Source organism: Squalius cephalus (genome assembly GCF_949319135.1).
Source record: "Squalius cephalus genome assembly, chromosome: 4".
In the NCBI taxonomy this organism is placed as follows: domain Eukaryota; kingdom Metazoa; phylum Chordata; class Actinopteri; order Cypriniformes; family Leuciscidae; genus Squalius; species Squalius cephalus.
Window position 1 is genome coordinate 51,676,960 of NC_137125.1, and position 13,139 is coordinate 51,690,098.

A 13,139-nucleotide genomic window follows, 5' to 3' on the forward strand; every position below is an offset into this window, starting at 1 on the left:
GTCAACTTCACAAATTATTTGCTGACAGGTCTCAACCAAGGCTTTAAACCCGGCGTAGAAAGTCATCCCACACAAAACATTATCTGCGCTAATCTTCAGTCCTCCTTAGCGGAGCCTGAAGTAGTAGATAAACTAATTAAAAAAGAAATCGAATCCGGGTTTATGATAGGCCCTTTCGAGGCTCCCCCGTTCGACAAATTTCGCATCAGCCCTATAGGCGTGGCTACCAGGAAATTCTCGGGGAAAAAGCGGTTGATAATAGACCTTTCAGCCCCCCATAATTCTCCATATCCGAGCATCAATAGTCTCATCCCTCTCGAAGAATATTCTCTCAACTACCATGACATCGAACAAGCCATAACCATGATTAAAATAGCTGGACGAGGCGCATGGCTTGCAAAAGTAGATATCTCCTCTGCTTTCAAAGTAATGCCAATCCACCCTGATTCGTGGCACTTGTTCGGTGTAAACTGGCGGAACAAGTATTATTTCGCCGTGCGCTTAACTTTCGGCTGCAAAAGCAGCCCGAAAATCTTTGACACTCTCTCTGAAGCTATATGTTGGATCCTTTCCAATAATTACGCAATTCCTCATCTTCTCCATCTGCTCGACGATTTCCTAATAATTTCACCATACAACGCCATCCCCGAGGCTCACCTCCTCACAGTGCAAAAAGTTTTCGCCGAACTAGGGCTGTCGCGGTGAAGAATTTTCCCTTGCGGTAATTAGGAGTGGCTCAATAGCGCGATATGCGGTTTTACCGCATTTATTAATTTATTTTGATTTATTTGTATTTATTTGTTGCTATATAAATAAGTGTTACGATGTGGTCAGCATGCACAAAAACGAGTAAATTTTCAGTAACCAATAAACCGAAACTAAACAGCGTCTCTGCGCATTGAAAGCCTGTCACTCAGCACGCAGTTGTTACGGCAACGGACTGTCTTTGAGTGAGTCATTAAACCATTCATTCAACAACACGTTCAAAAACGCTGATTGATTCATTAAAAGATAGTAATGAAACAAGGTTAATTATTTTTAACTTTGAGCTCCACTTTTCAAGGCTCAGCTGACCAGCAATGCGTTGCATAGGTAACACTGAAGCTTCACTTCATAGAGACAAATGGCATTGATTCAATGCGTGACTCACTGAGTTTTGTTTCCCGCGACCGCGAGTTTCTCGCGCTGTGGATGCTGACCAGCGCTGTCGCTGATGCCATTCATGGTAAATACCCTTTATTTTAAACGTTAAAAGGATGACAGAACAAATATTTAACTTTCCTTGGACACGGCAACCTTTTCACGAGTATGACTTGACCTCAAAGACAGACGCAGGTAATCGCACGCGCTCAGTCGATCTCTCTCATTCACAGTCTGTTTAGGCTTACGTGCAAATCCACGAAACCTCTGTACAAATCACCATGATAAAACCATGATCGCCACGTCTTATTATCATTAACTTATTTAACATTCAATACACATGCACGAAGTTCAAAACAAGAAGGGTTTCGCCTTATGAAAAAAGAAAACACGTGAATATCGCGGTTGCTGCGGTTACTTAAATTCCTCTGCGGTTGGCTTGTCAGTAGCGCGGTACTGCGATATTGCGGTTATCGCGACAGCCCTACGCCGAACTAGGGATTCCGTTAGCCCAGGAGAAAACATCGGGTCCAGCTACGTCCATCGAGTTCCTAGGCATCAATTTGGACTCAGTAAAATTCCAGGCCTCACTGCCTGGATAGGAAAAAATAGATCGTATCATCTTAATCGCATCCAATTTTACAGACAGCTCAGATTGTTCAAAACGCGAACTTCTCTCGCTACTGGGCCACCTAAATTATGCTATACGCATTATTCCTCAGGGCCGCCCCTTTATCGCGCATCTTCTCGCCCTCACTTCATCCGTTCACGCGCTGGAAGATCGGATCATCCTTTCTGATGAGTCCAAAAACGAGCTAAAATTATGGATGAATTTCCTTAACCAGTGGAACGGCTTAACTTTTTTTTACGACGACTTTATCTCTCTTCCCCTCGACATCAAATTGTTTACAGACGCAGCTCCCTCGACCGGCTTCGGCGGCTATTACCAAGGACGCTGGTTCGCGTCTCCCTGGCCCCCTCAGCTCCTAGACACACCCCAGTCCTCAGCCTTCTCGGCCCTTTTCGAGCTCTAACCGATCGTTGTCGCAGCTTCCCTATGGGGGAAAGAGTGGTCATCAAAAAGCATCCAAATCCATTGCGACAACGAAGCAACCGTTCATTGCATTAACAAAGGTCGTTCTCGCTCACCTGCGTTAATGCCACTCCTCAGACGCCTTATCTGGATCTCCGCATGTGACCAGTTCTTAATAACTGCAAAACACATTCCAGGGGCTCAAAACCAAATCGCTGACTCTCTCTCTCGTTTCTCTCTTCAGAAATTCAGGATGCTGGCACCAGAAGCAGACCCCACTCCAACCCCAGTACCTCCTTATTCTCAGCTGATCTTCCCATAAATCATCCGCTAAAATCCCTCCTGGACACGTCCATTGATTCCATCCTCCAAGCAGTTTCTCCCAGAACCCTGCAAACATATTACACCGCGTGGAAATCGTTCAAGTCATTCCACCTCTCTCACAACCTGCCGTTTCCCGAATTCTCTCTTCTAACCGTTAGGCTACTTCGTTCATATCGCACCTTAATTCAGTTAAAGGTCTCCAAGCCGGATCCATAAAAAGCTATCTAAGCGGCATTCAATTCTTCCATAAATTAATCCACGGTAATTAAGGGAATCCAAAGAACCCGCCCCACTCGCCCAGACACCAGACAACCAATCACAATCGATATACTCACCAGATGCATTTCCTCACTCCGTCTTGGATACCACTCCACCAACACCGCCTATACATTAGAAGCTATGTTCATCCTAGCATTCTTCGGTTTCCTCCGCTGCTCCGAATTGACCATCACTTCCTTATTCGACCCAAACATTCATCCTACAATTTCAGATCTACAGATCGTAGATCATGAAACCATATCATTTTTCATCAAACAAAGTAAAACTGACAGAGCTAAAAAAAGGTCACTTTGTTTATATTTTTAATTTACAAACTCCCATCCAACCGTACCATGCTCTTTTTAATTACCTGCAGTACAAACGTTCCACGTCCAAATCCCCACTCGACCCACTCTTCACTAACGACTCCAATCATCCAGCTACGAGATTTTGGTTCCAAAAGCACCTTAAAGCAGTCCTCATCAAATCCGGCGTCACAGCAGATCATTTCTCTAGCCACTCATTCCGTATCGGAGCAGCTACCACAGCCGCACAAAAAGGTCTCTCCCATCAACAAATTCAAACCCTCGGTCGCTGGTCATCTGAAGCTTTCAAAACTTACATTAGATCCAGCCGCTTCCACATCAGAAACGCTCACCAAGCCCTAACTAATTAGATCATTCATTTCCATCACCTGCAACATCACATCCTTCGTCACCTTCCGCACCGATATCAGTTCAAACCCACTTTCCGAATCTATTTTGCTCGCCGTATTTACACTCGCTTCAATAATTAACATTTTTACAATCAATTGCAGGCTCCCCCGTTCGCACGCAGTGACGGCTCCCCGCTCGTGGGCAGGGCTCAGTCCCCCTTCCGAAGCGCCGGTCGAGCCCTCCCGTTCGAATTGCAGTGAGAGCCTGCCTGTCTTAGTCGTCGCCGGACGGCCGCGCTCGTGTCGCTAGGTGGGCTCCCCATTCGTCGGGCCGCGAGGGGTCTATTCCCGTGCCCCAGCCCCGTCGAAGCGCCGGTCGAACCCTCCCGACCGAGTCCAGCGGGCGCCCTCCGTTCAACCTGGCGAGGCTTACCCGTCCGATGCCGTGAGCATATAAGTTCCCGTCGGATGCTGCGAGAGCCCTCCTGGGTGAACGGTTAAACTCGTTCACAAATTCACGCTCGCATAATTCTTGCGTCATCGAGCTGTCAGTTCAACTGCAGAACGGGCTCATCCGTCTGATGCCGTGAGCATCCAAGTTCCCGTCGGACGTCGCGAGAGCCTTCCCAGTCGAATAGGCAAGCTCGTTCCTTGGTAAATACATACCCTTCACATTTTGGGGAGATTAATTCTACGCTCGCTGTCCTGCGTTTATCTGGCTTTTTTGGGGGGAGTACTCTGGGGTCGGGCCGAATTCCGAGCTCGGAGCCCTCCCCCCCGGACAGCAAGCCAAATACGCATTATAATATTACATCAGATTTCATTAACATGTGAACTCGTGAAATATCAATCAGTGCCACTGATACCACTCAAGCTAAATACACAGCCATCGTCAATATACAGTATAGGAGGCATATGGGAGATAACAATTAAATATTATATATATATATAATATAAACAACCCATGCAATGGAAATAAAAGTGTAGGCTACTGCTGGCTTCATTACCCGCTACCAGACATGGGATACAGCGCTCTGGGAAATCAACGTGGCTAAAGGGAAATTTTGAAAGGTAAACCAAAGGCCAAAATCACAGCACTACAAAATATACCTCCCAATCTGTTTGCAATGCACACATCGTGTAACAATATCCAGCCCATGTCTCGGCACGGCAGCCTCAGCAAGGAGACTCAACAAAAACCCCAAACAACAAAAAACAACACACCTTTATATCTTTGATCCAACACAGGTGTTTATCTGTTCCCCGGCACAACATGAGAAAAACACTGTGGACACCACTGACGTCGCCAGTCCCCTTATTTGGAGTCTCTGCGGAACAAAAGTGGGCGTTTCTAAATTTCTGGGTGTTTTCAAACTGGTGGGTGTTTATAAATCATGCAAAGAAAATGATGATTTTCACCCGACCCGACCGCACCCCTAAACCCTACCCTCACTGTGACGTGGGCAAATGAGTGAACATGTTTGTGCTTTTAAAAAACGCAAACAAACAGGCTGTAAAAAAAAACTGCATCACAATAACTGTATTGTGATTGTCATAACATTTGGTAACTAAACAGAATTTCATTAAGTTTAGGGACAACATGTTACAATCTTTACACGGTACAATGACCGGTAGCCTACTTTTTTTTTTTTGTGCCCGACACAAAATTCAGGGTTTCAAATCATAAACTTGCAATTTGATTCCGATCTTGATTCCATATAGATTAAGTTGGATAAATATCAGGTACAGTAGTTACATGTGAATTTTTATCAAGAAAATAAATCTCTCAACTAATGCTGTAAACATACAGGGAGTCTGTCAGCTAGTATAATTATTAAAAGTTAAAATTAACAACTTGAATTAATATAATGTGTTTTTTAATATAATAACGTTTTTTTTTAAATATTTTTTAATGACATGAGTAAAAATATAATATGTAATATATTGCATATGTGATGCGATCTGGGAAAACCCACCACATGGTGAAATTTTACCTATTACAGGTTTTGATATCATATGGAAGCTGGTATCAAGCCCTTTCCAAATCTGTTTTTATTTTTATCATAGCTTGTTGGTAGCAAAAGTTATGTTTATCTGAAGTCGGCCGATCGCTATGATTTTCTGGAACGGAATTTTGAGAAAAACAGGTTTAATTAACTGTCACTGTCGAGACGCTTCTTGTCCATCTCGCGACTGTTATAAAACAGCGTGACGTTATAGTTTAAACAGGATTGCCGCGAAATGCGCACTATACACATTCACTGTACATGTATGTGGTTTATTTTAAAGGTAAACTATCTTTGTAGTGTTAAGGGACGGACAGGTGTATGGGATATACGGCGATTGTTTTTTTTTTTCACCTCTGCCGGGCGTTAGAGAAATGGTCGCATAGAATGCATTAGAGAAAGAGAGTATTTTCAGCTTGACACTATAAATCGCTGTTTTTCTGCACTAAACAAGGGAATTTTGCCAAGATATTTTCAGAGATAAGAGAAAAGATGTTATAGAATAATAATTTAATGGAAAAAAAAATTGACAAAAAAAAATGACATTCAAACTATTTTGGAATTTACTGAAAACGGCCCAGCGCGACATCCGACGGGTTTTCCCAGATCGCATCACATATATTTAGCAAAATAATCCTAAATAACTCTAGCTAAATAACATGCTGTGGTAATTAAATGGCTTTCCTGGGGTAAATGTCATTACTCCAGCTGTTTTATTGATGTGTTTCCACGGTTGAAACACTGATTGAGTGATTACATGAGACATATGTCTCATATGATACATTTCAGTAAGTTGTAGGGCTGGGCGGTATGACGGTATATCGTTACCGCGGTAGAAAATGTCAACCATAACAGATTTTTTTATTCCGTGATACCGCGACATGTAAATAAGTGGGCGTGGTTAACTCACGTGCAGCATGCATGAGAATGAGACACTGAGATTTGTCAAAGAAACATGGAGAAAGCAGATCAAGAGGATCCACAAAGGAATTACGTTTTCTAAAGGGTTGTTGTTAATGTGATATTTTCGGGGGGAAAGGCGCAGCAGTCAACTAGAGCAGTGCAGGACCCGTAGGCAACAGTTTAGAGGAGTGCACGATCGCAAGGGGGAAAGCATGAAGCTTACTTGACAACAACAGTTCATATATCAATATCGCAACGAAGAGAAATAACCTATGATGTATAGTTATCTGCATCTTTCTGTCTCTATAGTTACTTTTTAAACACGAAAGCATACAGTATGACACGCGAGCGGTTGCCGTGTTAAGGCCCTTTCACACTGGACGCGATTTTTACGCACGAATAATTCGCGCGATGGTTTTATTTTTTGATCAGCTGTTTGTGTAATGAGTGCTTTCACACCGAACGCGCAATGTGCTGCGGCGAAAAAACGACTTTTTTTTTTCCGTTTCGATGTCGATTTTTTTTTTCCTTTTGCAGCGACAGAAAAGACTTCAGCCACACATATACTACACGGACAATGATTGTGTGGCGTAGCATTGCCAACCAACTCGGTTATCACGACTGTGAGTATGTTGTGTGATAGTTTTAGTTGTTGTATAATCCTGTGCTGTGTAGGCTAGCAGGCTAAACTACATTTGGGATAGAAAGCTAATCGTCAAAGCTAGAGATAGAGACCGTGTTTACGCGGCTCATGTGATGGGTTTTGACGCGAACTATTCGCACACGAACTATTCGCTTTTTCGTTACGCATCCAGTGTGAAAGGGCCTTTAATGAACATCCTGCTTGTTAAAGCAAATGTATAATCCTGTATCTGAGGCTAAATTACTAAATATGCAGCGCGAGTTATATATTTCTAACTCCAAACAACTGGCCACTGAAACAGCTGATAAAATCTTGCTTCGACTCAATGCGTGATTACAACGTGTCACTTAAATTCCGATCGCATTTTACTGATGCAAAAGACGCGCGCGTGCACACACACTGAGAGGGAGCGCGGTGTGTCGGTGTTCACCGAGCTATGTAAAATAATGACGCAGTTATAACAAGGTGTGTATAATTTACACTACTTAGTCAACACTAACAGTAGCTGCTGTTCGGTTTTCATACTGCTGTTCTACTCCTAGTCACTTCTGTTCTGAACTTGACGCTTCTGAACATAGCTTTAAGCCTTGTTTATACTCGACGTAGCCGCAAGATCGCGAGGCGCGCGCGGCAAAAATGACGTCATTGCGGAGTGGGCGGTCTCGCGCGTTGGGTTCGCAAGACCCAATTTCGCCTGGCGGTGTGCACGGCACTTTTTGTAACATCGCGCGCGGCGCCGCATCCGAAGATGAACGATGTCGAGGCGAATCTGGCCGAGCTTGAATTTCTCACCACACCGGCACCCAGTTTGCACGTCTAAATGAGTTGCTTACATTTAAAAAATGAGCATACAATAGCATAAAAAGTATTTTTAATGAACATAAAGGTCCATGTTTAATAAAAATGTTCACGAAACTTAAATGTTTAGTGAAATTAGAAAATATGTAAGAGATTGTTAATTTATTTATGTATACACATTCTCATATCCATATATTTTGTTTTATTGTCACTAGTAATAATCTCAGGGTTTAGCCTACTGGGGTTTAAACTATTCTTTTTGTAGTGTGGTATTGGTGGCGGTGTACTAAAATAAACATTGTCACGTGTGTATAGCTTCTTCTTCTAACCGCTGATTCCTGATGGTTTAGAGGATAATTACTTGAGTCGCCCCCTATCGTTTCAAAGAATAGTACACCGGCGAGCGCGTCAAGTATAAACGCCTCGTCCGTTTGCGGAGGTGCGCGCGCAGTCTGCGGAGACTCGCGCTGCGGAGCCAGGCGAAAGTATAAACAAGGCTTTAGGTGACGGGTTGCCAGATATCACAAAAAGAACAAAACAAGTCCTTTAAAAGCAGACATGGCAAAAATGTACCGGAAAAACAATTAAACATAACTAACTAGTATCTACTAATTTCCTACCAAATTAAAAGTAAGTAACTAATTTATTATGAATAGAATAGTTCAATATAAAATATTTAGATATTATAAACTGATTGATGAAGCAACACTTTAATTTAAAGTTTAATTGCACATATGAGTTGTATTTAATATCAATCAGTTGGGGGCAGTTCATCTAAAAGTTGATGAGAGTGTTTTGTTTACTAGCTATATTTAGCTACTAAAAATAGTTTACCAAAGAAATAATTTACCAAATAAAAGAAAAAGAAAATTCAAACACAGTGAAGTACTTTTCCTTTCTAAAGTAGCCTATTTGGGTTTATTTATTATACAAAGCCCCTTTTGTCGATTTTTCGAGAAAAACTAGATATAAATAACTATATTGTGAAATATATCGTTACCGTGAAATAAAATTAGTCATACCGTGAAACAGAATTTTGGTCATACCGCCCACCCCTAGTAAGTTGTACTGTATCTTTCAACATAGCCTACCTTAAGTTCTAATGTTCATTCGTCTCTATTTACTAAAGAGGAAGAGATGATCAGTTCATGTGCTGCGATCAGTCACATCACATTTCAGAGCGCTCAAATGGTAGGCTAATTATTGTTTGAATTTCAAAATAAAATTGACAGAATTAGAAAGCTGAGACTGTTTCATATCACATAAACCTGCTCTGTCTTGTCTGTTGGTGTCAATGTTCTCTTTGCTTCGCGATTTTTCACTGTGTGATAAAATAGGCGTGCCGTGAGAGCGTGTCAGTGTCAATTGCGTGAATCTCATGTTGAATGCGTGAGAGTTGGCAGCTCTGCAAGTTGTTATCTTCTGAGCTTCTGAGATGTGCCTGAAGACCGCGGCCTTTTGCTTCATATTTAATAGCTCTCCATTATGATTGCTGTTGATGAGGAGATCAATATGATCCAGATTCACTAATGTGTACCTGAGCGTGGCAGAACTGACTTCTCCCCCCATCAAGACCATTGTTAATATAGCCAAAATAAAATATTTATTAAAACTCATTTTATTTTTAAATGATTCTTAATGAGTCATTTTTGATGAAAGTGACACATCAGTAATACATCAGAAACAAACATAATACAAAACAGCAGTATTTGCTGAAATCTATTCTGCTTTCGGTTTCACTCAGTATCTTGGGTAAGAAAGAATCTGCAAGCTATTTAGTCCTGAATTTACCATGTTTCTTACTGTAATACTATAATAGCCAACCTTAAAAAGTAAGAAACATGAAGAAATAAAATGTTAATGTTTCCTTAACAGATTGCAATTTAAATGTGATTCAACATGTATTCCTGAATAATATTTAGTAATTATTAAGCGTTACTGGATCTCACAAGATGTTTCAAGTAAATTTAAAGAATATTATTCAATAAGTTTCATACTGATTAGCATATATTACTCAGTCAGACTAGTTATTTGGTTCGGACTGAAAGGGGAAGTGGTAAAACTCTAATAGCAGTAAAGACGTGTTGTATTCACACACAGATCTCCCTCTATCCAGTGTAGAAGAGTCACAGTCGCTCTTTCACTCTTCTCCGGTAAGTCATTTACACACAACACACTAAAACTTCTGTCATTTTGAGATTTTCAGTCTTTTGACACTCAGGTTGTAAAATATGTTCAAAATGAAACTGAAAGATTTTCAGTGATTTAGATTCAGAAAAAAATTATTTGTTGAATTTAATAAAAAAAAATTATCGTAAGTGGTTGCACACAATTAATTTTAGCTACATTTAAACAAATGCATTAAGTTGAAATAAAATTAAGTTCAACTTAATGCATTTGTTTAAATGTAGCTAAAATCAATTGTGTGCAACCACTTATGATTTTTTTTTTATTATTAAATTAAACGAATCATCATGACATTTCTCTCATTAATGAAAAATAGTTTTTGGATTTATAAATAGTGTTTACACCAAAGTTTAAAAAGGACTGCTGTTAAGTTTATACACTCTTAAAAATAAAGGCAATTTTTCACAGCGATGCCAGAAGAACAATTTATGGAAACTTTCAGGGAACACTTCCTAAAAGAACCATTTTTTCTTAATATGAAGAAGAACCTTTTAATAATCTAAAGAACATTGTTTTTTCACTATAAAGAAGCTTTTGTGGAATGGAAAGATTCAATGAATGTTAAAGGTTCTTCAGTTTATTTTAAGAGTGTATATGATTGTGTGTTTGTATTTTCTGTTGTAAGGTGGAGTGAATGTAAATGATGGAAATATCTGTGACGTTCCTCCTCACTGGATGTCTGATACAAGGTTTCATTCTTATAGATTATTCCTCTGCTGAATTAATATTCTGAAAGCATTTCCATATGAATAAGTGCAGCAGTTTATTCTGCATGTAAACTCTGTGTGATCAGTTCCTCTTGTCTGTGTGTTTTAGGAGTTTTTTGTGGCTTTAGTATCAATCTGCCGAAGAGAGTAGAAGCTCTACAAGGATCCTGTGTTTTCATACCCTGCACATTTGATGTTGATCAACAATATGTAACAGAACTCACTGAAGATTCAAAGAGAATATGGTATAAAGACAGATACTTTCCCACTGTAGTGTTTGACTCCAGTAGCCCCGACACTGCATCGTTAAAAGGAGAAATATTTGGCACTCCTACAGAGAAAAACTGCACCACCCGCTTTGATAATGTCCGTCAGAGTGATAAAGGGTCATATTTCTTCAGACTTGAAGCCAGCGGAGGACTGAAACTTAGCTACAACAACAAACCTGAATACAAAGTTGAAATTGCTGTCATAGGTGAGTGTCATATTGTTCATGCTGCTTCTATCTTAATGTAAGTGTGGCGCGGCCATTAGTAACTGTGATTGTGCGAAGCTTCTGGTGACATTCACTACCATTTATTAACTTGTACAAAAACTGTCTGTTATGCTGATTTATATTGCAAACTGGTAATTCTTATCATATTATTTTGATTTATTATCATAAACACTGGTTTGTAGTGCAAATAGTTTAAACAGTTACTGCAGAGTTATTCTTCTAATCATTTACTAATATGCGGCTTATGAATCGGAAGTCTCACACATTCACAGAAAATACCTTATGTCTGCTATGCAAAATGAGTTGGATAATGTTACTGGACATAAATAATAAATAAATCTACTACTATACTGTAGAGATAGTGTCAAACATTACAGGATTATCATATCCAATAATGAAGGCACATATTGATGTGCCTTCATTATTGCATATGATAATCCTGTAATGTTTGACTGTATCTCTATGTGTTGTAGATTCTCCACCCGAACCCACAGTGAGTCTGTTTAAGGATCAGCAGAAGGTGAAGGGGGTGATGGAGGGAAGCTCTGTGAATCTGCGCTGCTCGACTAAGATCTTCTGTTCCTCTCGTCCAGCAAATCTCACATGGAGCTCGTCTCCTGAACACCTCCTCAACGAGAGTGTCACACAACAGCTGCGTCAGGAGCAAACTGAGCTCATCTCTGATCTGATCTTCACTGTAACTAACCGTCATCATTTAGCCAATTTCACCTGCACTGTAACACACCAGCTTCAGGAGCAGGTCACAAAACACAAGTCCCGTACGCTACGTGTTCAGTGTAAGACGTATTTCAATCAATACTGACTGATAATCTAGAATTAGAGCTGTAAATCTCAACATAATTGCCTGAATGTTTTTCTCCTCCATTAGATGCTCCTAAAAACACATCTGCGCATGTAAGTGCATCTGGTTTTGTTCTGGAGGGCCGTTCAGTGACTCTGAGCTGCAGCAGTGATGCAAACCCACCGGTGCTCTACTACACCTGGTACAGAGACACTGAAGAACCACTGAAACCAGTGCAGAGCGGACAGAACCTGACCATCAGCAACACCGACCCGACACACAGCGGACGATACGTCTGTACAGCTCAGAACGAACACGGCGCTCAGAACGCATCAGTGATGCTGGACGTCCAGTGTGAGTATCAAGAGGCTCTTCTAATTTACTCAGTCATTACTATATCAGACTTCAGATTTCAGACTTTATACACAGATATATACTAGAAGTATAAAATATTGCATATAATTTATTTTTTAATGCAGAGAAAGAGAGAGAGGAATAGTGTAAATAAATACACAAAATATATATTATACATATTATATTAAAATTATTTTATATATATTTTTAAATATAAAAACTTCACTTTAAATATTTGAAAGTAAAGATACAGTGAAGGTTTTATATAGTTTTTTTACATACATAAATTTTAATGTAAATGTCAACAATAAAAGTATTTAATGCATAAAATACAATATTAAATAATGTTATTATATATATATATATATATATATATATATATATATATATATATATATATATATATATATATATATATATATATACACACACACACACACACACACACACACGTACGCATATTAATATTAAACATATTATATAAAACCTCCACTGTTACTTTAATTCCAAATATTTAAGGTCAGTTGTTTTGGTGGAGTGCATTGTTTATGGTCATACATAAACATGGATTGACAGGAAAAAGATGCCATTTCACCATAAAAGCATTATGTGATGTATACTTTGTTTCACACAGTCACAATGACTTTCAGCACTGAAAAGACACTTTTGTATGAGGAGCCACTGTCTGATCATCTAGAATTAGAGCAGTAAATCATAATGTAATTGCTTGATTGATTTTCTCTTCCTTTAGATGAACATGTACATCTGTGTCTGTAAACGCAGCTGGTTTTGTAGGAGGGCCGTTCAGTGACTCTGAGCTGCAGAAGTGACTA

The 13,139-nt window shown here is 39.9% G+C and overlaps 1 protein-coding gene across 1 annotated transcript; it reads left to right on the plus strand.

The window, feature by feature from the left end:
• Positions 1-7,710: 7,710 nt before the first annotated feature.
• On the plus strand, positions 7,711-12,392 carry LOC307157032 (sialic acid-binding Ig-like lectin 14; the record flags this gene model as incomplete). The annotated part of the gene is made up of 4 exons (XM_079868777.1): positions 7,711-7,768; positions 10,764-11,129; positions 11,624-11,947; positions 12,040-12,392. 4 exons carry the CDS (start codon positions 7,711-7,713, stop codon positions 12,390-12,392), a joined length of 1,101 nt encoding a protein of 366 aa, XP_079724903.1.
• Positions 12,393-13,139: the final 747 nt, after the last annotated feature.